This window comes from Pongo abelii, chromosome 4, assembly GCF_028885655.2.
Source record: "Pongo abelii isolate AG06213 chromosome 4, NHGRI_mPonAbe1-v2.0_pri, whole genome shotgun sequence".
In the NCBI taxonomy this organism is placed as follows: domain Eukaryota; kingdom Metazoa; phylum Chordata; class Mammalia; order Primates; family Hominidae; genus Pongo; species Pongo abelii.
In genome coordinates, this window is record NC_071989.2 from 180,066,122 (window position 1) to 180,093,497 (window position 27,376).

At 37.5% G+C, this 27,376-nt stretch overlaps 1 protein-coding gene across 13 annotated transcripts in view; it reads left to right on the plus strand.

Annotated features, from left to right (window-relative positions):
* The window catches only part of RANBP17 (RAN binding protein 17), a 434,785-nt gene that overhangs the window by 332,075 nt on the left and 75,334 nt on the right, over window positions 1-27,376 (plus strand). For all 13 annotated transcript variants that reach the window (XM_063724390.1, XM_002816186.5, XM_054556222.2 and 10 more), the window contains 4 exons: window positions 2,978-3,081; window positions 8,833-8,921; window positions 16,981-17,088; window positions 25,100-25,182. In XM_063724390.1, coding sequence (XP_063580460.1) covers window positions 2,978-3,081; window positions 8,833-8,921; window positions 16,981-17,088; window positions 25,100-25,182 — 384 coding nt within the window. The remainder of the gene's footprint in view (window positions 1-2,977; window positions 3,082-8,832; window positions 8,922-16,980; window positions 17,089-25,099; window positions 25,183-27,376) is intronic.

A 27,376-nucleotide genomic window follows, 5' to 3' on the forward strand; every position in this document is an offset into this window, starting at 1 on the left:
CGGCTAACTTTATGAAGTAAATATTATGTCTCTTAATTACAGGTGAGCACACTAAGGCTTTGATGACTAAAGTGACTTTATCCAAAACCAGACACCTAACAGTGGCAGAGCCAGGATTCAAGCATAGATAAACTTTTTTTCTTTTTTTTAAGAGACGAGATCTCACTATGTTGCCCAGGTTGGTCTCAAACTCCTGGGCCCAAGGGATCCTCCTACCCTAGCTCCCAAGTAGGTAGGATTATAAGCATTCACCACTGCTCCCAGCTAAGCTTAGATAAACTTTGTGATTTCAAAACATCCATTCCTTCTAGCACCGTTATGTGCCTGCAGTGATAATTGCCACTGTTCTCATTAATAATTCCACATTTAGAAAATACTTTATCTTAGAAGAGTAAGATTACATGGCTTAAGTATAATGTGCATATATTTTATGTATTTAGGATTTGATAATGTATATTTCAATTATTTATTGTATTATTCTATGTCAAGTGTTAAGAAAATAAAGATGTTCTAAAATTCACCTTAATTGAGAAATTACTTTTTATCTAAACACAGTATTTCCCTAATAATGCCAGGCTCTATTCTGTGCTAATACTATAGTGCTAGTATCACCACTACTATTTATTGAGCATCTTCTGTTTTCCATGTATTATAACATTTAATCTTCACAGTGACCCTCAATGTTAAGTATTTTTATGCTTATTTTATAGATGAGAAAACTGAGACTCAGAGTAATTAGTAAAATATCCAAAGTTAAATAATATACGGTAAAGTCAGACACCTGGGCCTGTTTACTGCCGAGCCCTACATCATTCTCCTTCACTGAGAAACTCAAAGATACACAGTCTCAGTGCTGTAGAAGCTAATCTGAAGATACTATGAGCGTAAGCTAGTAGAACTAGTAATTTACATGTATACTTTATAAATTTTATCTCATTTAGTTCCCGCAGTAACCCTGATCAGATGGTAGTTGTGGTATAATGTAGGTGGTATTATTGTTGCTATTATTAGATATATGCTTAAATATCTGCAATTCAAGGCAGACTGGTACGATAGTTAAGAGCCAGGCGGCCGGGCGTGGTGGCTTACGCCTGTAATCCCAGCACTTTGGGAGGCTGAGGCGGGCGGATCACGAGGTCAGGAGATCAAGACCATCCTGGCTAACACAGTGAAACCCCGTCTCTACTAAAAATACAAAAAAATTAGCTGGGCATTGTGGCAGGCGCCTGTAGTCCCAGCTACTCAGGAGGCTGAGGCAGGAGAATGGCGTGAACCTGGGAGGCAGAGCTTGCAGTGAGTCGAGATCGCGCCACTGCACTCCAGCCTGGGCGACAGGCAAGACTCCATCTCAAAAAAAGCCAGGCAAAATGCTATGGGAATCCAAAGGGAGAGGGGAGGTAACTTGATTGGGATTTAGGAAAGCTTAGCTTAGACATTGGGAAAGATATTATTTCACCTGGGCCTTGAAAAATAACATCTGTATAGGTCTATGTTATCACCAGTTAACAGAGAAGAGTGTATCTAAGAGGAGTCACTTGGTCACATAGCCAGTTGACAGAGAAGAGATTATAATTTGGTCTGCCTTACTCTTTACTCAGGACACTGACCTTCATTTAGAACGGCACACCAGTAAAGATTTGTTGGCCCTTTGGCATCTGTTTGTAACAAAGCTAAGTCCCCAGTTTTGTTGTACTCCTGAAACAATGTGAAATTGAAGGAAAGAGATAAATCACAGAAGATCAGAGTCAGCCAGATCAGCCACTCCTTAAGAGTCAAAGGATCTTGATCCTGCCAGGACCTCCGTTACTTTGTCTGAAAAATGACTATAGCTGCCAGTGGTTTTTGAACATTGACAGGCATCTGAATCATCTGGAGGACCTATTAAAACAAAATTGCTGGGACCCACCCCCAGAGTTTCTGATTCAATAGATCTGGGATGGAACCTGGGCATTTACATCTAACAAGTTCACAAGTGATGTTGATGCTCCCAGGTCAAGGACCAAACTTTGAGGACCTTCTCTGAGCTCATTTCCTCTCTAATACTCTATTGAAAAACTCTACTAATAGAATAGAAATTAGGAGGTCTGAACCATGTCGTTCCACCTCCAACTAAGTATTCCACCTTAAGCAAGACACTTAACCTTTCTCTGCCTGTTTCTTCAGTAGAGTGCAGCTCGTAGCTCCCTGTGACTTAGGATGAATGAGTGAATTCCATCTCTCATTTAAAAGAAACCCCTTTTGAAAAAGAATACTATATAAATTATCAATTGTGCATATCCATGTGTGAAGTGAAGATTCTGCTTTGACAGAATCCTTGAGGAAACTTCAGTCTACCTTTAAAGTAAAAAGTTAATAGGAAATGTCTCTTTTCCCTCTTCTCTATTTAAAAAAAGAAGAAAGAAAGGAAGCTTAGTGGAAGAAGTGTACCCATGGAGAATGTATTTAAAATCCAAATGACCCATAAGGGACCCCATCCTTTTTGGCAGATTAAAGTTTCCCTGCCATTTATTTGATAAATTAATTAAAAAGAACATAAATAAAAGAGAATAATAACTTAGAGCTATCTGGGCACCTGAGTCTATGAGCCCTTTAGGGCCTTGGCACCCAAAGAGAAGGGGAAAAAAAACACTGCATCTCTGAGGCTTTGAAAGTGGCCTTCCTTGAGGCATTAGAGAAGCTCTAGGGGCCCTAGGAGCTAAAGGACTGAGATGCCTGGGGCATGAGTCTATTAGATCCACTAAAGAACCAGGAAAAAAAAAAATGGCTGGTAAGTAATTTTGCTGTTTCATTTGGTGCAAAAGAGAAGGCAAAACACCAGAATATTCAGTGAGCAAAAGTACAAAATGTGGCATGGATGTGAATGCAGGCTGACCCCTTCTCGGGAATATTTCTAAGCCTAAATGAAGCACTCAATGCTGAGGACAATGTACAATTCTATGCATTTTAAACCATAGTGACCCTTTTGTTTCTCTGATAGGTGAAGATGAGGATGAATTTGAGAATTTCATGCTGCCTCTTACAGTTGCTTTTGAAACAGTGTTACAAATATTCAACAACAACTTTAAACAAGAACATGTAAAGGTGGGTTTGTTTCCAAATATGAGGAATAACAGTTTTGTTTTTTCTAGGATATCTAGATCCAGAAAAGGGCTTTGCATGTCTGTGTGTACTCTTTGCCTCCTCAGACCTGCTTTCCCAATTGCATGTCTTTAATTTTTACTTTTATTTAAGCATTTTTCTAGTTTCTTACACAAATGGACTTTGAGGTCAGCAAATAGTTTTGGACAGTCAGTTCATGATAAGATGACATAGATTTGTCTCCTGTGGCAGTTACTACCTTTAATAGGATATTTCTTGTGGGTACACCACTTTAAATACCCCTATTCCCTCGTCTGTCCTGCACTGTTATGTTTCAACAGATCTATATGGAGGAATGCACAAACATACACATACTAAAACACTACATCTCTAAATATTTTTTTAAACAAGAATTTATATAAATCAAGACTTTATTAAATGGCTAGGCATATATGTATAAATAGGAACTGGTCTTGAAGTATTGCATTCTTAAACGGAACAAAGTGATTAGGATAACTGATAGCTAAATAAGGTTTTTATGTGCCTGTGGGAGCCATATTAGGATTGATTTGACAAGTCAGTTCAGCTGTGGCAACAGTCATAATATCTAAGACAACATTATGTTTTATTAGTAAAACCCTTAAGTGTAGCAAGCTGTCTGTGACAAAACAGCCCCATATTTTAAGGAGGGGGATGGGAACCACAAGCACTGCTAAATAGAAATAGTATCTTCTGAAATTACAATGTATCAGGGCAATATTAAATAAATGGACACTGATTATTATTTTTAACAGACTAATAAATGCACTCCAGAGAATGTAGACACCTTTGTTGGTGATAATTGAGTCATATATTTCATAGTTATTTGAAGTATGTTGGAAATATTAACCATCTTTTGCATAGTGTCTCTTCACCAAAAAAAAGAAAACAAAAACAAAAAAACTAGCAGTAAGAAGCCAAATAGAAAAATGATGCCCTTTGATAATTATCTTTATGTAATTCTTCTACCAAAAAATAATCAGCCAAATGCTATACCTCTTAATTTAAAAGAATTTTTGAAATTAATGTTTATCAGCATGCTATAGTTATAGAATTTTAAAACCAAAAGAAGGATCTTACAGATTCTCTTTGTGTTTATAGTCTTCCTGAAATTCTTCACCAGAGTTTCCACTCAGGTTAGCTGTATCTTTTAGATGTCTTCCAAATATTTTCAGTGACCAGCAAAATCTTTGCAGCTTTTAGGTTGCTATTTCTGCCCTTTATCAAAAAGAAGCAGTGAAGTTGAAAAACATCATCTTTATGAAAATTACGTCTGTCTCATCTGAAGATTTCATTATATTCCAAGACCATTTTGTTGTAATCCCATCTAGTTTGATAGAAACCATCTTCCTAGAGTCATCTTTAATGGAGTTCCAGTGATATATCCCTAAACCAGCAAGTTCTTAACGACCCTGGAAAGTGACTGCTTGATTACACTTTAACGGTATTTGCAAATAAAATCACAAGTAATTAAGGGGAAATCTCCAGGCTTTTGAGCAAGTTTGATGCATGATAACTGCCTGATTCAGCTTCATCTAGAGTAATGCTGTGTAGGCAACAGCTACTGAGATCAATAGCAACGTAATGATAGTGGCAGAATTAAGTGAGTAACCTGAGAACTGTGCCTCAGAATGCATGCAGCTGCCACGAACCAAGGCCACACAGTGCACTCCGTGCTTCCGTCCTAAATGTTCATCAAAAGACGCCCTGCAGGAAAATGGAGTTAGATGCTCTTTATTGCTGATCGTGTCTCTTGCCACATTTATCAGGGAAATTGGATTAGCAGTTGGCAGCTGCAGGTAGACAAGATTCTGCAGTGATTAAATATGCAGCTTGGCTGCATTTGTTGTGACAGACCTTTAGTAAATTCTACTGTAAGCACCATCTGTCTAATTTGTATAAAGAAAACTTGGTGCTTTAAGCTACCGATAAAAAACTAAATCTGTTGCTTTATCATAAACAAAACTTTTGCACTAAATGCTTTTAAATGTAATTTATTAGGTTAAGGCTATTTTTCTATCATGATGAATAAATAATACGTGCAAAAGTGCTTTCAGGTACTTCATTTTGCAAGTACTAGAGATAAAAACATTTCTGTTTTGTTCTTCAATAAAGTATTTAGTATTCCAATCCACAGGAGGTGATGCTGTTAAAATATCTCTATGAAAATGCCGCAGGACTGCCAAATTCATTTAATTTGCACCTCTTACCAGGATTTTCTAACTCCCTATTTATAGATATTTTCAAATGCAGATTTCAGGATAAACTTAAACATTAAGGACCTGTGTTGCCAAATTGAAATACAGTTGTGAGAGGAGGAAATGCAGCAAAAGTGTTAAATTTATAGCTTTATTTTCTTACTTATTCTTAATAAAATTGAAAACATTGAAATTTTGTCTTGGGTTTTTCTCTTCAAAGTAAAGGGGAAAAGGAAAAAATACTCTGACAAATCCTAGCTTTAGAGTACTCTTTCAAAACATATGTTTCCCCGTATAATTGTGCCATTGGTAAAATATAGTCCAGTACTCCCCTGACTCATGCATCGTTTTTGATTTGGTCATGACATCATCAGTTTCAAGGAAAATGAATGAAAACTTCTCAGAGAAAGAGAAGCAGTTAAATAGGAACCTGCTATCTTTAGTCCTTTCGTAAAAACTCCACAATGTTAAATTATTTAAAATCCTTGATTTTCAGCATGCGCACATTAAAAGTTTTCGCACTAAGTGCCAAATGTTGCAAACAGCACTTTAACAGAATGATTTTGCTTTGATCCCTGTAGCAGTTCCTGAATAATTTATCACAGGTTATTGCCTTAATTCTGGAGAGGGATAGAGCAATAAAGGCAGATGAAAACACTCCAGTTGAAACACCTTGGGGCCTGCTCATTCCTCTGACACGGCTCTTTTGTTGGAACTATTTAGAGGTTATTAAGATGTGTCTTCAGAATTAAGAGTATGCTGTAAGGATGAAGACAGCCATCTTAATTCTAAAGACAAAGCACAATGACCCTTCACCTTCTTTTTCTTTGTTGTTATTATATAGTAGAATTATGAGGATAATATTATAGCTGCCCCCAGTAGTGCCACTACAGTAAAGGGTCTGTCAGACTTTCCATTAGAAACCCTGTTTTGGGGGTCGGGGTGGAAGGAGCCTCGTTTCAGCTGTTTCCCAGCCCATTCGTCTCACACTTGGCACACAGACAACTGTTCACCATGCAGCAGACTGAAGAACTCAGCAGTTTCTCCCTAACTATCCAAAAAGGAATCCATAGGGTTAGATCCCCAGACATCTCCCATTCCCCAAAACAGCCTCACTAAAAATACAAGAGCCTGTCACTCTTCAGATCAATCTTGTGTTGACCAACTATAGGAGAGAGGCAACTTTTAAAATAAAACTCTTTGCACTATTTTAAATGAGATGGTAAACTGTAGCTCCTCCTTTCCTCAAATTCAATAAGATCACCTCTCACACTCAAATTACTTAGTAGGCTGGTTGAGCTCTTAGTTAACAGCTTTTCTTTTTCATATGGGGGCTGGATATGTTTTGGCTATTGAGAAAACACTCTCTTTAGTGTTGTTTGTGTATCCATGTAGATTATTGCAGTATTATCTGCTGCTTTGAGATAAAAGATATTGTTTGAGCATAAGAAATCTATTTCTTATTCACGTTAACACTATATTTTTCTGTTCAGTTGAATTCATTTAAAGCATTATTATATGCTTCCTCTGTAGTAACATTTTCTAGAATGAAACTGATATAATTTCATAGCCACATTTTGCCACTTTAAAAAAAAAGCCAATAGATTTGAGTCCTATAGACCACTTCTATTAATTTGATATAGTTTAAGGAATGAAAAAATTGTGATAAAATAAAAATTAATATTTTTGTATAACGAGGATAGTCTAAAATATTTTAAGAGCCCTTTGTACTAGACACAAAGAAAGTAAAACTCATGGTTCTTGTTGACTAATTTAGACTTAAATGGTAAATATCTCATGTGTATGTGGAAGCTTAAAATTATTTGAAGCATAGCCTGAAACTTGTAGGTGTATCTAATAAAAATAGAACAAAAAGCCTACTTTAATAGAAACACTGCAAAGCCAAGGAGTCAGAATAGAATAGTTTGAAGAAGGCTTCTTAGAAGATGTATTTTGTTCTGGAGGCTGCCAGGAATGTGAAAAGCTGAGAAAGAGGAGGAACAGGCTCCGGGTGGTGAAAAAAGGCTATATAAAAAGGCAAAATGTTTAAAAACAAATGGCAGGTTACATGAGGGAACTACAAGGAGGCCAGCTGGTTATAGAAAAATAAGAACTGGTGAGAGTATGAGGAAAAAAAAAGGAGTAAGTAATTTAAAGGAGCAGAACAAAAATTCAGAGTTTTCAAGATTCAGAAATTCAGATAACCATCATTCTGTGAACTGTTAGACAGTGTAGAAACTGAATATTCCTATAAATAACATCCAGTTATATTGAGTCACCTCTTAGGCAGAAGGAATGGAGAGGATGAGAAATTCTAGATACTTCTGAGAGTTAAACTATTATTTGCTACTTTGAAATTAAATTAATTGAATCAGCCATTAAGAGGAGGGTCAGGATTCACTGTTTGTTTAATAATAATTGGAACTCCTTCCTAAAGAGGTTTTCATTTATTACCAAAGTGTGAGAAAAGAGAAAATCTGGTAGAAAAAAAGTTCAGAGACCATTTTCTAGCTGAGTATTTGCAATGAAACAGTATCTTTAGAAGTCACAGTTGTATATCTCAATTATCCCACCCCCTTGTTTTGTAATTATGTTTATTTGTGCTCTTTGTTCCGACATTCTAGCATCTGTTCATGGGTTTTCTTTTTCTCTTCCCAAGCATCAACCTAAGGACAGCTTAATTAAGAGTCCAGAGTACAAGTCAGATCTCTTCTATTCAAGAGTCAAGTTTTTGGTTTTTTTCTCTAAAACGAAATACTTATGGAACATTTACTGTGTATCAAGCTCTGCTAGGCATTTTCACATAAATTTATCACATTTATTTGTCACAGTGCTTCTGTGAGAAATGCATTATTAGCCCCTTTTATAGATGACAAAAGTGAGCCTGATAAATTGCCTTGCCTTAAGTCTTAAAGCTAAAGCTGGGATTCAAATTCGAGTCTTATGACATCAAATATAGAACTCTTTTCCTTACATCTTCCTCGCTTGGGGAATGTGACTGCCATTCTGCATATATCATAATACCAGTAGGTCACTTGGCCAGTTTTATTTTGTCCTGAAGTTATTAAGGATATTCATTAGGAATTTTTAAATGCCAGTGCCTTTCTAGGATAGACTCTAAATTATGTTGTGGGACCACTTGCATGCAAGCCGATGTTCAAGATTTGCTGTTATTAAATAATGTCTAGACCCTGTACATATCTGTTTTGTGTAATTATCAATCCTCATCTTTTTTTTCTGATTTGGCATTATTCAGAAACAAAGTATATTAAGACTAAATGCTTAGCTACGCTACTGGAATTATGACTTAGCTAAATTTATAAGAAGTAAAGTGGAGTTGATCAGCAGATTTGATGGTCTGTTTAAAGAGTCTGTGCTTTTCTGTAGAAAGAGGTCTGAACGAGACATTTTAGCTAATGAATCAAAATCAGATATGTGGTCATTATTGCCTGATTATTACTCCATCTGCTCTGCGCTAACGTGAAAATCAATTACTGTGTCTCTTTCCCACTGACAGCGTATGTTGATCGGGCTGGCAAGAGATCTTCGAGGGATTGCCTTTGCACTGAACACAAAGACCAGCTACACCATGCTGTTTGACTGGATGTATCCTTATTACACTGTGACAATACCAGCTCTGTGCACAGAGGGATGCCAGGCCCCTCGCTTTCGTTTAATAGTATGGCACAGTAGGGAAGAGGAAACAAAGCTAAATGAACTAATGTGTAATCAGCTAAAAATTACAGCACAGTGGCAGCAGAGCAGATAACTGAGCACAGTATTTGGAGACCCAGCTCAGAGAGGTCACTTTTTTGGTGCCGTTAAATATTGATAACTTAAAAATTACTTCCCCCAAATGATTGTTTATGTTGGAGTTGAAGGGATAATCTGGCTAACATCTTTAGGGATCAATGAATCCTACCATTTGGCATTTTTGAGGGGAGATTTGAATCTCCATCTCAATTAGCAAGGCTGGGAAGATCATTTTATCTCTTCAAGGCGTAACTCATCATGCCACAGTTTTTCATTATCATGAAAATAATTAATGGACATGAAAAGGGAAAAATAAATAAGTCAAGATTTGTCATTTGGTGTAAAATTTGAATTGACCTTTGCCAAGGGTTAGTACAGACAGGAAAAAAAAAAAAAAAATCCCCCACAGAAATGCCTTATCATATAAGAGTTAAAAGAGCATAGACTTTGGTGATAGACAGACCCGGCTTAAAATCCCAGCTCTTCATTTACTGTGTTGTGAACCTTGGCAAGTCATTTCACCTGTCTGAGTCTTGGTTTTCTCATTTGAAAACAGATATAATTCAGTATCATGGTATATTGTAACCATTAAAATAGGCAAAGTGTACTCTGTATAATGTCTGGCACATTTTTGGTAGTTGTAAATGGTCATTAATATTGTTCTAATAGTGTTGTATGACTTATGTTTGATCCCGGCAGGAAGTGATATTGTATGCAAGTCATCTAAGTGTTATATAATGCTTTCGTGTCTTTTATGCATGAAACCATCAGAGCATGTGAAAAAAATTATATAATCTGAAAGCTAATTTACTTTTTAATCTAAACTATTTCTCAGTTACTTTGTTTAAACCCTCCTTATCCAAAGTTTCCTGTGAATTAAATTGCAATAGAAACTTCTTAAAGGCAACTGTCAACTACTATGCCACAGTTATGGCCAAAAATATAACTAACAGGGGATCTAGGCATGTTTTAGGGAGAATTCTACATATTATAAAAATTTTTAAACATTAATTTGATACTGACATATCTTTAATTATTATTAAAATATACTTCATCAGATTTATGTACCCAGAGAAGGGTTACAGATAAAATTTTTATGTCATTGAGTTAATCATGCACATGGTTTATATCTACATATAATATCTACAGAGATTATGAAATTTCAACATGGAAAGTCTTAAAATTCTCTTAACAATGACAGTTAAACTGGAATTATATGTGACCCTTTTTATTTCTGCCTTTTTTTTAATTTTTAAGAGACAGGGGTCTTGTATGTTGCTCAGGCTGGACTCAAACTCCTGGGCTCAAGCGATCCTCCCACCTCAGCCTCCCAACTAGCTGGGACTGTGGGACTACAGGTGTGCTCCACTGCACCCAGCTTGACTCTTTTATTTCTCTAAACATAAAGAGCAACTCTCAAAATCAAAATTTTCATTATTTGAAAAATAATAAAAGTCTACTTTGGGCACTGTAATATCGATGGTGATCTTGAAACCAGTCTACAACTCTAGGCTATCTAGTGATTAACATTTCATGTTTTTCTCTTCAACAATTTCAACCAAGAGTCAAGGTCAGAAACCTTCCCCTCAGTGTCACAGAAGAACTATCTGCCATAATTGATACTGCCCAAAATTTAGAGAAGATACTGTATTGTTTTCCATTTCCTTATTTAGCTCCTTTGAGGGTAGCGGGGGAACCTTTCTGAAATGAAACTTTTGTCCAGCAGATGGCAGAAAATAGCAAACGGAAAATCTTGGGACTTAATGTTTTGTTGTGAACTAGAAACCTTTGTCTCCTCCATTTGACCATAGATGTTGAAGTTACCAGGGTCGGGGCGGAGAGAAGTGTCAGTTATGCCGGAAGCTGTGTTAGATTGCCAAATGGGGTGGTTTGGTACTGGCGTTGCTTATAATAATTGAGTTTCAGTAGCAAATCAGCTTCCTTGGGAAAAGGCCAAGGGCTTTTCATAATTGTATTGACAACAAAATGAATATGATAAATGGTGTTCATTCAGTTGAGACAAGATTTATAGTTTTCCTTTGGGCGAGGGATGAAGAGCAAATATTTATAATAATAGTAAAATTTGTTTAAAAGTTATATTATTTGATAATTCAAAAAGCTTTATTAAAATATTTTGAAATACTTTAAGCAGTTTCAGGTGATAAAGTACAGATTCTTTTCAAAGTATTCAAGTAATGCAGAAATGAATAAGTATGATAAAAAAAATGCCATGGATATGAAAGTCATTTATTCTTCCTGAAATATTGATATGTCAAACCGTCAGTGATGATTTCCACATTACTGCTGGGGAAAGTTTATTTGCCTTTTATCCACATAAATGTGTGTTCTTTAATTTGTTATACAATCCTTAGCATGCAGAAGAAACATCCTGTAAGAGCACATGTCATCTTAAAGTCAAAATGCATTTTATTTATGGCGATTATTTGATAAAATGCTATTTTAGTGGTTAGCTATTTAATTCAAAAACATTTCTATAAACACTGACTGCATTAACTGCCACACAAACTACATTGCTTTTCACTCTGTCCTTCCAAAACTAAATTGCCTGAAACTACACAGCAACCATCTTGATAAATGGTTTCCAGGGCTGGAGAATTGAAGGAGAATCATTGACATACTTCTTTGCCCCTGTGATGGGAATGCAACAATAAGAAAACACCTTAGCTTGCAGTGCATCTGATCTCCTTGTTTAAAATTTTCCTGGATCATACTTAAACTGAAGTATCAAAAATCCAGAGGGAAGTTGGGAAAAAAATTAAGAATTTGTATGACATTATTTCCTCACATGCAGTCTTCTAACTGTTAAAATCTGATCATTGAACTCACTGATTTTTAATCAGGAAGTCAGTGCTGTTATACAATGGCAAGGCAAGATAACAAGATACATAGAGGAGCACAAACTTTGGAATAGGACAGTCCTAGATTCCAGTCCTGGATTCACCACTTAAACTGTGGGTCTTGAGTAAGCTACTTAATATCCCAGAATCACAATTTCACTTTCCATAAAACAAGACTAATAATACCTATCTCACAGGTATGTTGTAAGAAGTGTCATGATTCTGTGATTATGTAAAGGGCCCAGTACAGTGGCTGTCGTAAAGTAAATACTCTACAGCTGTTGTTAGTTCTGTTCCCTGATACATAATGAGACAAAGGAATCCCATTTGCTCACTTATTCAGCAAAGTGGGCTAAGGGCTGTGCTAGGTTCATGAGGAATATAGATCCTACCCCAAACAAAGTCAGTTTCTTATTTACATAAATTACTATAATCAAATATAGAAAGTGCTAAGAGCCATAACAAAGATACAAACAGAACAGTGAGTGCATTTAGCTGGGGAATCAGGAAGGGCTCTAGAAAGGTGAAGGTGTTTTCTTGGGTCTTACCAAATAAGTAGGATTGGACCATATGAAAATAGGAAGAAATACAGGTTTTCGGTTGGCCTAGGCATCAGGTTTAGGGAGTCAGTAGTGAAGATGTTTTGTTACAGATACCACTCATTTCATGGTTGGAAATGTAGTTTGTTTGGGACTCTTGAATGTCAGTCTAAGGAATTTAGACCCTTATTCCATAGGTAGTATAAAGAAACTGATGGTTTTGATTGACTAAGAAAATCAGAATTGTTTTCAAGAAGAAAGTAATTGGCAATATCATTTTGGGCAAACTGAAATAGAGAAGAAAGTAAAGCTGAAAATTCACTGTTCAGCAAGCTTTTTTTTTTTTGCTTTTTTTTTTTTAGTTTTATTTCTGTGCCAGGCAAAATGAATGAAAGAATGAATAAAATGATTGCTCTTTAGAAGCCCACTCTCTAGTTGATTACACATGACTAATAAACAATAAAATGTCAGTGTGTTGTAACAAAGATGCATGCAAAGGGCTATATGAGCATGTATGAGAAAAAGAGCAGTGCTTTTTGCAAGACAGAGAAAGCTTCTCAAGAGAAGTGAAAGTTGAGCTAAGCCTTGAAAGATGGATAGGCATTTGCCAGACACAAGAGAGGAAAGGCTTCCAGGAGCAGTCCCCTTGTGAACAAAGGTTCAGATGTTTACATATTCATGGAGGACCTTTAAGCTCTGAACTGGCAAGCTATTTCTATTCTGGAGCCACATCCCCAAACCCTTGTCTCCTAACACTTTTAATGAAAATTCTTTTGCCTTCTGGTATTAACAACTGATGAATGGATAGATGGACAGATGGATGGATGGATGGATGGATGGATGGATGGATGGATGGATGGATGGATATTGTAAAGAAACAAACCTGATGCTTTTCACATTTTCATATTTGGTATCCTATAAGGCAGTGTCATATCATTAATGCCTTTGATTTTTAATTTATCTGGTGTGGACCTTAGAAATTCATTGAGAAGATCTCAGTGAAAGCAATTAGATCTGTGCTTCTTCTACCTAAGGGCTCCCATTCTCTTCTTCCCGCTCATATGTACATAGTCCTCACAAGGCCCACTGGAAAATTAAACTCCTAGAGTGAGTTCTGGTTCTCACCCTGTAATTGAGCCTGGCACTCTCACTCTGCAGCCCTTTTAACCTCTCTGTTGTGCTTTCCAATAATCCCTCATTTTCTCTGTGGCAGTCACCTCTGTCAGAAGCATATTAGAATTGGCACCACTCTCATTCCACACAGAAAAAGGAGCATCCCCTTATATCTCCCTGCCTTATCCCATAGTGAATACTGTGTGCTCTGAAAAATATCATGGTCCTAATGCCATTATAGAATGCCTTGCAGAGGCCTATGTGTGCCTCTGATATTCTTAGGTTCTGAGGTTTGGGTTGAATCCATTTTCTCATGAGCCTTCCAGATGCATTCCCACTAATGAGTTTGTGCTCAGGAGGTCCCTTGGTGGAATATTTTCTCACTTGTACCCCTGTGGCATTGGTTCAGAATTTCTGTACTCAAAGCATCCCTATTATATGTTGGTCACCCTGATTTGAGCATGTGTTCCCCAAGATTAAAAGCTATATCTTCCTGGCCGGGCAGGTGGCTCACGCCTGTAATCCCAGCACTTTGGGAGGCCAAGGTGGGTGGATCATGAGGTCAAGAGATTGAGACCATCCTGGCCAACATGGTGAAACCCCGTCTCTACTAAAAATACAAATATATTTAGCTGGGCGTGGTGGCACTCGCCTGTAGTCTCAGCTACTTGGGAGGCTGAGGCAGGAGAATCGCTTGAACCCAGGAGGCAGAAGTTGCAATGAGCCAAGATCGCGCCACTGCACTCCAGCCTGGCAACAGAGCGAGACCCCATCAAAAAAAAAAAAAAAAAAAAAAAAAAAAGGCTCTGTCTTTCTTAACTCTGGATCCCCAGCCCTTAGCATAGTACATAGCACATGGTATCTACATCTATCAAAAATAACAGCTTTTCTAGTCTATAGAAACAAAACAGTAAGTTGTCTGATAACAGTCAAAATAAAGTTAATCAAGTGGACTGACTTTGTTTTTGTTATTTGCATCCAGCTGAAACCTTATTCTCACATATACATTCACTTCTTATCCCCCTTCCCTGCCTTATTTTCCTTTGTAGTACTTTTTTTTTTGAGACGGAGTCTCACTCTGTCAGCCAGGCTGGAGTGCAGTGGTGCAGTCTTGGCTCACAGCAACCTCCGCCTCCCGGGTTCAAGCAATTCTTGTGCCTCAGCCTCCCAAGTAGCTGGGATTACAGGCGAGCGCCCCTATGCCTGGCTAATTTTTGTGTTTTTAGCAGAGACAGGGTTTCACCATGTTGCCCAGGCTGGTCTTGAACCCTTGGCCTCAAGTGATCCACCCACCTCAGCCTCCCAAAGTGCTGGAATTATAGGTATGAGCAACCACGCCCGGCTTTCTTTGAAGTACTTTCTAATGTATATTTATTTTGTTTACTAGAATATAAATTCCATGAGGGCAGGGATTTTCTTTTTTTTTTACTAGTGTCTCTGGAAAGTGTCAAACAATGCTTGTTATAGAATAGGACTTCAGAAAATAGTTGATAAGAAAACTGTTTCAGTATATACAAATGCAGCCTTAACATGGTATGTCTGTCTAATAGGAGAAAGTGTTGCTTTTTGCACTTCTAGGAAGCATACCACTCTTAAAGTTATAGATGGCTTATTTTCATTGAACATCATGTGAACTGTTTTCTAAAGCTCCCAAGTGAAATACACAGTTAAATAGTTGTAATCAAATAAGCTACACTTCATTTTTAGGTTGCAAGTTTATAGCAACAAATATGTATTGAAATCTATTTTGTGCCAGGCCGTGCATTCAATAAGTACTTAGTATATGCCCTCAAAAAGCTTATAATAGGAGAGATATACAAGTACTATGATTGTGCTAGCACCGGGTTCCACCACCATACACAGGAGACACTCCTAACCCATTAGGGAGAGGTAGGAGGCAAGTGCCTGTGATGTCAGAGAAGGCCTCCTGAGATAATTGACACCTATATTGAAATCTGACATTCAAATAGAAATTAGCAGGAAGATGGTAGGGTCTCTGCTCTTTAGAAATGCACTATCTAATGGGGCAGACAAATAACACAAGCAACCAACCCTAACATGCTGTGTTGTAAGAGAGATATGGTCATGACTGCTCATTGAACATAGATGAGGAAGAGACTGATGCCTTTGGATAAATAGAGAAAACATCCCATGGGAGGTAAAACTTGAGCTAGGTATTGAAAGACAGGGATATGTTAGAGAGAAGAAGTGGTTTATAAGGGAATGGAGACAAGAGCTGGCATTAGTGGTTTTGCAGGGAGTTATGAAAAGCTAAATCATAGAGCAGAAATGCTAAGAGATGAAGCTGGAGGAAGGCAAGAACCAGATCTTAAAGGACCTTGAACACCGTGCTAAGGAGTTTGAAATTTATTCTAAGAGCAAGGAAGAAAATTGTGATGACCTCACCATGGAGATTTCTACCCAGACCACACTGAAAAGAAACACCATTAAGTGATTTAGTTTAGCATTTTGATCTGAAACAAAAGACAAATATGTTGGAAAACATCAGAAAGAGACTTGAGGATTGGGAAAAGAAAAGAGAAATTAAGGCAGTGACATAGAGTTTTTCTGCTACAGTTTGGGACCTTAATCCTATATTCATATGTCTACTTGGCAAGGAGATACCCAGTGTAAATTAAAGGGCCAGTGGAGCTGGGTCAGTTTTCCAGGTTCTGATGGCCTTCAGCATAGATTTATCAAAGGCATATACTCCTTACTATTAATAAGGATGTTAGAGAATGTCTCGTTGTGTGTACATGGGACTATCTTTAGTGACACTGATGTTGAGTAGATTAATAGTTACCCAAAGCTTTTCTTCAAGCCAACATCCCAGATATTCCTTGGAGCTACAGTGAGACCAAAAAGAGCAATTCAACAATATTTTTTTAAAAGAATAATGTAATTTTGAAACTGAGAGATATGTGAGGTTTATTACTAGTTCCTTCTACTTTTACATATTTATTAATTTCATAATAAAAATATTTTTCTAAGTAGTATAGTACCCAAGAAACTGATAATAATAACTCAAATATATTTTTATCCTCATTCACTAAATTTATTTTCCTTTCCTACAACATTAGGCATAAATCTTTAAATGTGCTGCTTATATGATACTTTAAAAATGTATATTTTATTTATACAGTATTCTAAGAACAAAGCAATATAACGTGTAGGATATGTTACAAATAAGAACAAATCGCCAGCAACCCCATAAATGTATGTATATCTGTGCAGGTTAGGGAGCGGAATTTATAAAATGCCATTGTATAGTATAGACATAGAACAAATTAGTATAAATACAGAACAAATGTGGATTCCCTTTGGGTGTGTGTTGAGGGGGTACTAATTTTCAGGAACAGTATTTCTTTAGACCCTTAAATTCTTTAACAGGCTTTATAAAAGGTACCCAACATATCTTCCCCTTCTTCAGAACGCTGTCGAGCGGTGGTATGGAGAGCCAGCATGCACAACTCCCATCTTGAAACTTATGGCAGAACTTATGCAAAACAGGTAAGCAGTGTGACAGGCAGTGAAAAAAACAGTCTACTATTAGCAGAAATCTCCAACAGTCAGACTTTCTTTTTTGGTTTGTGTATTTCCAAGGTAGTTAGCAAGAGCCCGGGAACCAAGTCTTAAGATGATTAGTGAAAACAGAATTAGAGACATAAGATTGAGGCCTTTTGAGAGAAAGAAGTACAGTATACTTGGCTGTCTATGGGGACTAGGGAAATGGAAAATAAATTGGAAGACTGCAGCCACCATTATTTAAAAATTCAAAGGTACAAAATGAAGGGAGGGCAGCTATTTTAACTATTTCAGTGCTTAAATGCAATTCTATAGAATTTTAAAGCAGGAAAGAAGTTTAGAGGTCTCTGAGTTGAGATGCTTTATTTGATGGATAAGGAAACTGGTTCTCACAGCAATTCATGGGAACATAGTTTGCCTCAGAAGCTCTGGGAATTATTCCTGCTTTCACTTCTAAGCTATGCTTCTTCCTTTATGCCAAGATGCATGTATTTGGATGATTTATACACTCACAGTTTTCATTGAGAGAGCAACTATAATACTTCTCTGAAATTGCCCAGTTGACCTTATAATTTGCATAGACTGGCAGAAATTCAAATATTCTGCATGTAAATGTTAACAAAGATGTAGCTAAAAGAGAAAACCTGGCAATAAGCTAATTGGGTTTAAAATATGTCATTGTGGATATGGCTTAGCACCAAATTACATGTCACTTAGCCATCCTGTTTCATCAGTTGCCCTTTGTAAACTGTGTGTTTAGAAGAGAGGTATCCAGACAGGGAAGCGTATGGGTTGCAGCTCTAATGTTATCTCTGCTGCTGAGTTTTTCACAGCAATAATTTAAAATTTTTACCCTAAAACAAGAGATGAAAAAAGACCTTGCAAATAAAGAAATGTGCATATCATTTTTTTTAAAGCTGTTCATTTTTAAAAGCCACCCTCATAGGTGCCTTAAAGGAAGGGTGGCTTTATATTTTATATTAGAAATTTAGTTTGCTTTTTAATTATATTTCCATTTTTTCAACCAGAAAATTGATATTATGTATTACTGACAGAACATTTAATACTAAAGGAAAAAAATCATTGAATTGTATATTATAAAGTATTTTATGTCAGCCATAGGGAGATGATTTTTTTTTTTAATTTTACTTTAAGTTCTGGGATACATGTGCAGAACGTGCAGGTTTGTTACATAGGTATACATGTGCCATGGTGGTTTGCTGCACCTATCAACCCATCACCTAGGTTTTAAGCCCCATATGAATTAGGTATTTGTCCTAATGCTCTCCATCCCCTTGCCCCCCATGCCCCAGCAGGCCCTTGTGTGTGATGTTCCCCTCCCTGTGTCCATGTGTTCTCATTGTTCAGCTACCACTTATGAGTGAGAACATGTGGTGGTTGGTTTTCTGTTCCTGTGTTAGTTTGCTGAGAATGATGGCTTCCAGCTTCATCCATGTCCCTGCAAAGGACATGATCTCATTCTTTTTTATGGCTGCATAGTATTCCATGGTGTATATGTACCACATTTTCTTTATCCAGTCTGTCATTGATGGGCATTTGGGTTGGTTCCAAATCTTTGTTATTGCAAATAGTGCTGCAGTAAACATACATGTGCATGTATGTTTACAGTAGAATGATTTATAATCCTTTGGTATATACCCAGTAATGGGATTGCTGGGTCACATGATATTTCTGGTTCTAGATCCTTGAGGAATCACCACACTGTCTTCCACAGTGGTTGAACTAATTTACACTCCCACCAACAATGTAAAAGTGTTCCTATTTCTCCACAGCCTCACCAGCATCTGTTGTTTCCTGACTGTTTAATGATCGCCATTCTAACGGGCATGAGATGGTATCTCATTGTGGTTTTGATTTGCATTTCTCTAATGACTAGTGATGCTGAGCTTTTTTTCACATATTTGTTGGCCACATAAACATCTTCTTTTGAGAAGTGTCTGTTTATATCCTATGCCCACTTTTTGATGGAGTTGTTTGTTTTTTTCTTGTAAATTTGATTAAGTTCTTTGTAGATTCTGGATATTAGACCATTGTCAGATGGGTAGCTTACAAAAATTTTCTTCCATTCTGTAGGTTGCCTGTTCACTCTGATGATAGTTTCTTTTGCTGTGCAGAAGCTCTTTAGTTTGATTAGATCCCGTTTGTCAGTGTTGGCTTTTGTTGCAGTTGCTTTTGGTGTTTTCATCATGAAGTCTTTGCCCATGCCTGTGTCCTGAATGGTATTGCCTAGGTTTTCTTCTAGGGTTTTTAGGGTTTTGTTTTTTACATTTAAGTCTTTAATCCATCTTGAGTTAATTTTTGCATAAGGTGTAAGGAAGGGGTCCAGTTTCAGTTTTCTGCATATGGCTAGCCAGTTTTCCCAGCACCATTTATTAAATAGGAGATCTTTTCCCCATTGCTTGTTATTGTCAGGTTTGTCAAAGATCAGATGGTTGTAGATGTGTGGTGTTACTTCTGAGGCATCTATTCTGTTCCATTGGTCTATATATCTGTTTTGGTACCAGTACCATGCTATTTTGGTTACTGTAGCCTTGTAGTATAGTATGAAGTCGGGTAGCATGATGCCTCCAGCTTTGTTCTTTTTGCTTAGGATTGTCTTGGCTATACATGCTCTTTTTTGGTTCCATATGAAATTTAAAGTAGTTTTTTCTAGTTCTGTGAAGAAAGATACTGGTAGCTTGATGGGAATAGCATTTAATCTATAAATTACTTTGAGCAGGATGGCCATTTTCATGATACTGATTTCTTCCTATCCATGAGCATTGAATGTTTTTCCATTTGTTTGTGTCCTCTCTTATTTCCTTGAGTAGTGGTTTGTAGTTCTCCTTGAAGAGGTCCTTCACATCCCTTGTAAGTTGTGTTCCTAAGTATTGTATTCTCTTTGCAGCAATTACAAATGAGAGTTCACTTATGATTTGGCTCTCTGCTTGTCTGTTGTTGGTGTATAGGAATGCTTGTGATTTTTGCACAATTGATTTTGTATCCTGAGACTTTGCTGAAATTGCTTATGAGTTTAAGGAGTTTTTGGGCTGAGACGATGGGGTTTTCTAAATATACAATCATGTCATCTGCAAACAGAGACAATTTGACTTCCTCTCTTCCTATCTGAATACCCCTTATTTCTTTCTCTTGCCTGATTGCCCTGGTCAGAACTTCCAGTACTTCATTGAATAGGAGTAGTAAGAGAAGGCATCGTTGTCTTGTGCTGGTTTTCAAAGGGAATGCTTCCAGCTTTTGCCCATTCAGTATGATACTGGCTGTAGGTTTGTCATAAATAGCTCTTATTATTTTGAGATATGTTCCGTCAATGCCTAGTTTATTGAGAGTTTTTAGCATGGAGGGATGCTGAATTTTATTGAAGGCCTTTTATGCATCTGTTGAGATAATCATGTGACTTTTGTCATTGGTTCTGTTTATGTGATGGATTATGTTTATTGATTTGCATATGTTGAACCAGCTTTGCACCCCAGGGATAAAGCCGACTTCATCGTAGTGGATAAGCTTTTTAATGTGCTGCTGGATTCGGTTTGCCAGTATTTTATTGAGGATTTTCACGTCAATGTTCATCAGAGATATTGGCCTGAAATTTTCTTTTTTTGTTGTGTCTCTGCCAGGTTTTGGTATCAGGATGATGCTGGCCTCATAAAATGAGTTAGGGAGGGGTCTGTCTTTTTCTATTGTTTGGAATAGCTTCAGAAGGAATGGTACCAGCTCCTCTTTGTACCTCTGGTAGAATTGGGCTGTGAATCTGTCTGGGATTTTTTTGTTTGGTAGGCTATTAATTACTGCCCCAATTTCAGAACTTGTTATTGGTCTTTTCAGGGATTTGACTTGCTCCTGGTTTAGTCTTGGGAAGGTGTACATATCCAGGAATTTATCCATTTCTTCTAGATTTTCTAGTTTGTTTGTGTAGAGGTGTTTATAGTATTCTCTGATGGTAGTTTGTATTTCTGTGGGATCAGTGGTGATATCCCCTTAATCATTTTTATTGTGTCTATTTGATTCTTCTCTCCTTTATTAGTCTAGCTAGTGGTCCATCTATTTTGTTAATTTTTTCAAAGAAGCAGCTCCTGGATTCATTGATTTTTCTAAGGGTTTTTTGTGTCTCTATCTCCTTCAGTTCTGCTCTGATCTTAGTTATTTCTTGTCTTCAGCTAGCTTTTGAATTTGTTTGCTTTTGCTTTTCTAGTTCTTTTAATTGTGATATCAGGGTGTCTATTTTAGAGCTTTCCAGCTTTCTCTTGTGGGCATTTAGTGCTATAAATTTCCCTCCTAACACTGCTTTAGCTGTGTCCCAGAGATTCTGGTACGTTGTCTTTGTTCTCATGGGTTTTAAGGAACTTATTTTTTTCTGCCTTAATTTTGTTATTTATCCAGTAGTCATTCAGGAGCAGGTTGTTCAGTTTCCATGTAGTTTTGTGGTTTTAAGTGAGTCTCTTAATCCTGAGTTCTAATTTGATTGCACTGTGGTCTGAGAGACAGTTTGTTATGATATCTGTTCATTTGCATTTGCTGAGGAGTGTTTTACTTCCAATTATGTGGTCGATTTTAGAATACATGCTATGTGACACTGAGAAGAATGTATATTCTGTCCATTTGGGGTGGAGAGTTCTGTAGATGTCTATTAGGTTTACTTGGTCCAGAGCTGAGTTCAAGTCCTAAATATCCTTGTTAATTTTCTGTCTCATCGATCTGTCTAATATTGACAGTGGGGTGTTGAAGTCTCCCAGTATTATTGTGTGGGAGTCTAAATCTCTTTATATGTCTCTAAGAACTTGTTTTATGGATCTAGGTGCTCCTGTATTGGGTGCTCCTGTATTGGGTGCATGTATATTTACGTTAGCTCTTCTTGTTGCATTGATCCCATTACCATTATATAACGCTCTTCGTTGTCTTTTTTGATCTTTGTTGGTTTAAAGTCTGTTTTATCAGAGACTAGATTGCCACCCTTTTTTTTTTCACTTTCCATTTGCTTGGTAAGTATTCCTCCATCCCTTTATTTTGAGCCTATGTGTGTGTGTGCATGTGAGATGGGTCTCCTGAATACGGCACACCAATGGGTCTTGACTCTTTATCCAGGTTGCCAGTCTGTGTCTTTTAATTGGGGCATTCAGCTCATTTACATTTAAGGTTAATATTATGTTTGAATTTGATCCTGTCATCATGATGCTAGCTGGTTATTTTGCACATTAGTTGATGCAGTTTCTTCATAGTGTCATTGGTCTTTGTATTTTGGTGTGTTTTTGCAGTGGCTGGTACCAGTTTTTCCTTTCCATATTTAGTACTTACTTTAGGAGCTCTTGTAAGGCAGACCTGGTGGTGACAAAATCCCTCAGCATTTGCTTGTCTGTAAAGGATTTTATTTCTTCTTTGCTTATGAAGCTTAGTTTGGCTAGATATGAAATTCTGGGTTGAGAATTCTTTTCTTTAAGAATGTTGAGTATTGGCCCCCACTCTCTTCTGGCTTATACGGTTTCTGCAGAGATTTGCTGTTAGTCTGATGGGCTTCCCTTTGTAAGTAACCTGACCTTTCTCTCTGGCTGCCCTTAACATTTTTTCCTTCGTTTCAACCTTGGAGAATCTGACGATTATGTGTCTTGGGGTTGCTCTTCTCAAGGAGTGTGTTAGTGGTGCTCTCTGTATTTCCTGAATTTGAATGTTGGCCTGTCTTGCTAGGTTGGGGAAGTTCTCTTGGATAATATCCTGAAGTATGTTTTCCAACTTGGTTCCATTCTCCCCATCACTTTCAGGTATACCAGTCAATGGCAGGTTTGGTCTTTTCACATAGTCCCATTTTTCTTGGAGGCTTTGTTCTTTCCTTTTCATTCTTTTTTCTCTAATCTTGTCTTCATACTTTATTTCATTAAGTTGATCTTAGTCTCTGATATCCTTTCTTCTGCTTGATCGATTTGGCTATTGATACTTGTGTATGCTTCACGAAGTTCTCATGCTGTGTTTTTCAGCTCCATCAGGTCATTTATGTTCTTCTCTAAACAGATTATTCTAGTTAGCAGCTCCTCTAACCTTTTATCAGTGTTCATAGCTTCCTTGCATTGGGTTAGAACATGCTCCTTTAGCTTGGAGGAGTTTGTTATTACCCATCTTCTGAAGCCTACTTCTGTCAATTCGTCAAACTCATTCTGCGTCCAGTTTTGTGCCCTTGCTGGAGAGGAGCTGTGATCATTTGGAGGAGAAGAGGCATTCTGATTTTTGGAATTTTCAATGTTTTTTGTGCTGGTTTTTCCTCATCTTCGTGTATTTATCTACCTTCAATCTTTGAGGCTGATGACCTTTAAATGGAGTTTTTGTATGGGGGTCCTTTATGTTGATGTTGATGTTGTTGCTTTCTGTTTGTTAGTTTTTCTTCTAACAGGCCCTTCTGCAGGTCTGCTGCAGTTTGCTGGAGGTCCACTCCAGACCCTGTTTGCCTGGGTATCACCAGTGGAGGCTGCAGAACAGCAAATGTTGCTGCTTAATCCTTCCTCTGGAAGCTTCGTCTCGGAGGGGCACCCGGCCTTATGAGGTGTCAGTCGCCCCCCTACTGGGAGGTGCCTCCCAGTTAGGCTACTCGGGGGTCAGGGACCCACCCGCCTTCTGCATTGGTCTCGCTGGGAGCTGCAGACCATAGCTGTTCCTATTTGGCCATCTTGGTCCCTCCCCAGATGATTCTATTTTTTTTTTTTTTTTTTGAGACGGAGTCTCACCTTGTTGCCCAGGCTGGAGTGCAGTGGCCCAGTCTCGACTCATTGCAACCTCCACCTCCCAGGTTCAAGTGATTCTCCTGCATCAGCCTCCTGAATAGCTGGGATACAGGCACATGCCACCACACCTGGCTAATTTTTGTGTTTTTAGTAGAGACAGGGTTTCGCCATATTGGCCAGGCTGGTCTCGGACTCCTGACCTCAGGTGATCCACCCGTCTCAGCTTCCCAAAGTGCTGGGATTACAAGCATGAGCCACTGCGCCTGGCCCAAATGATTCTTATCTAGTACAATTGTCCTAAGAATTACCTTGTGAAATTTTGTTATTTTGGAAAATGTTATCTTTTCTATATTTCTCTAGAATTTAATGCAAATTATGTATATGCATTTCTGTAATCGGAACTTGTATGCCAGCAATCATGTTCATAATAATATTTCTAATAGGTAATCATTGCATTTAATACTAAAGCATTTTTAAAAAGCATGGAAAAGCAAAAATTTGTTTTATTCTTGGTAAACAGGTCTTTAGCAATGTCTTGCTTTTTGGTAGTTTTTGTTTTGCTAATCCTTTTTTAAAAATGCCACTACTTCTTAAAAGCCAAAGCAGTTGTTTAGAAATCAAATATGTCCGGAGGTCGTGTTAGTTCTTCACCCTGTTGGCACTTCCCCAACCCCAGTAGGAACCGGGAGGTAGAATTGCTCTCAGTGAACTTACGACACTTGTTTCTCTTTACTGAAGTTGTATGCAGTGGAAACTGTAATGTGTTTGAAATATGCTTCAAGTATCAGGTAATTCATTACACATAGGTGCAGTATTTTAAAAGTACCAGATTTCCTATTCATCACTTTAGAATTTGTTTTAAAAATGTGTATCAGGCACTGTAGGAAATCTCAAATGGAAATATATATCATTATCCAAGTATTTGTCTAAACTTAGATGCCTGGGATGTTTTCTTATTATCCATCACCCAGTTAGCATGAAAGAAGGGGCAAGAAATCTTTGACAAAGAATGTCAGGATATCGTTTTGACAGATAAAAAATGAACGCTTTGAGTTAGCAAATAAATGAAAATAATTCTTCTTAATTGTCCTGCTATCTTTAGAGTGAAGAAATTAGCATACGTATTTTATCAACAGTTGTTTATAAAATGGAGTGGAACTTTAAGAGACAATTGTACTGCTGCTACTTCTTATAAGTGAAAATGCTAGGCATTTTAAATCTGTGTTTGGTTTCTTTATCTTCACATATAGGCAATTTTTTTCTATATTTCTTAGATCCCAGCGTTTGAATTTTGATGTATCATCTCCTAATGGAATTCTTCTCTTCAGAGAAGCTAGTAAAATGGTTTGCACTTATGGTGAGTGTCCTTTTCCATATGTGCCTCTGCAATATAGTTTTATCTCTTTGGAGGAAAGAAAGATGTTAGTTATTTTGTTCTTTTGAACTTTCATATCTTTATGAATTTGTGAAGTTGGTAATACAAGTGCAAAAAGCCAGGTAGCTATCATATTGGCATCAGGAGAAGTAAGCAGCATGCCTTTGACTAAATCATGCCTGACCAACTTGATGAATTTCTTTTGGATAAAATTGCAGTGTCAGTAGATGAGGGAATACACTAGATAGAATATTGAAAAGTTACAGCATATTCAAAATTGCTCAAAGTTACATCAGGGAGTTGACTATGTTGAACCAAGGAATGCTTAAACCGGAATGTCACTGAATTGTGGGAAAATATCCTTGTAAAGAGCAGTAAATATTTTATTATGAAGAACTTTTGGGTACTGTGCCTCTAGAAGCAGAGTTCTACAGGAAAGATTGTCCTATTCAATTAAAGTCCAAAATTTAGTATTTGGTTAGCAGTTTGGGCCTTAAAACTACAATAAACTAATACTTGCCAATTCTGACACTGTCATCAATGAAACTCTCTACTCTCTGAGACCTTTATGGAGATAGGGAATGCAGATAGGATGGATAAAAATCCTCTGTAATCTAATTTGGCACACAGTGACTGAATGTCAACTGAGCTGGGCTCTGTGCAATGCACTTCTCCTTGAGAAATGTTTCTCTGTGTCCTTTTTTTCCCTCTCTGTTCTTTCCCAAATCTACAGCAAACTGTTAAGTAAATTTAATCTTAAAAGTTGCCTGTTATTCTTTTTTTTTTTTTTTTTTTTTTTTGTTGAGACGGAGTCTCACTCTGACACCCAGACTGAACAGTGCAGTGGCGTGATCTCAGAGCTCACTGCAACATCCGCATCCCAGGCTCAGGTGATCCTCCCACCTCAGCCTCCCGAGTAGCTGGGGTTATAGGCACACCACTGCACCTGGCTAATTTTTGTATTTTTAGTAGAGATGGGGTTTCACCATGTTGGCCAGGCTGGTCTCGAACTCCTGACCTCAAGTGATCCACCCACCTCAGCCTCCCAAAGTAATGGGATTACAGGCATGAGCCACTGCACCCAGCCATGATTCTCATACTTGAGTACCTAGAAACAAATTTTACGAAATTTTATAAAGCTTCTTTATTTTTAATTCTGCATGTGTTTGTGTATGTATGTAAGAACAACCAATAGAAGCATTATCACTTTTTTTAAAGTAAAAGCCTATTTTAAAAAGAAAAAAATGGGTGTTTTAAGTTGTTTTTACCTCATTTCAGAACACATTCTGGGGATCTGAGCTGTATACATTGTAGGCCTCCATTAAAAATACTTCATTTTAATTTCACATCTGATTTGTAGAATTTGAGATTTTTTCATGTGTAAAAACTAGAGAAAGCACCTATATAGGACAGTAAACTTGTACTCTCTTATTTTCATCTGTACCAGTAACTACATTGCCACAACTTTTGTGTCCTGTTTGAAAATAGACACATTAAAATCATATAAAGTGGGCTGGGCACAGTGGTTTATGCCTGTAATCCCAGCACTTTGGGAGGCCAGGGCGGGCGGATCACTTGAGGCCAGGAGTTCGAGACCAGCCTGGCCAACATGGTGAAACTCTCTACTAAAAATACAAAAAAATTAGCCAGGTGTGGTGGCGGGCGCCTGTAATCCCAGCTACTCGGGAGGCTGAGGCAGGAGAATTGTTTGAACCCGGGAGGCGGAGGTTGCAGTGAGCCAATATCGCACCATTGCACTCCAGCCTGGGCAACAAGAGCGAAACTCTGTCTCAAAAAATAAAATAAAAATAAAATCATATAAAGTGGAAATGCTTTGCCTCCTAGAGGTAAAAATGGACCCCTTTAAAAAATACTCTAAATACAATTTGCCATACTTTTTGTGTATATCTAATTCCATTCCATGTTTTATCATATAAGATGTGTGTCTGGACCTTTTTTCAAAAACAGCATGGTATATTAGAAAAAGCACAGTTTTTGAATTTACAAGATCTCAGTACTAATACTGTTACCAATACTTATCGACTTCATGACCTTCAGCTAAAATACTATATATAGCTCTTTGTGGCTAGTTTTCTTTTGTATAAAATTAGGACTACTAAATACCTACTGACTTACCTGCCTAGTTGGGATTAAGAAGGTTAATTGAGCTATTCTG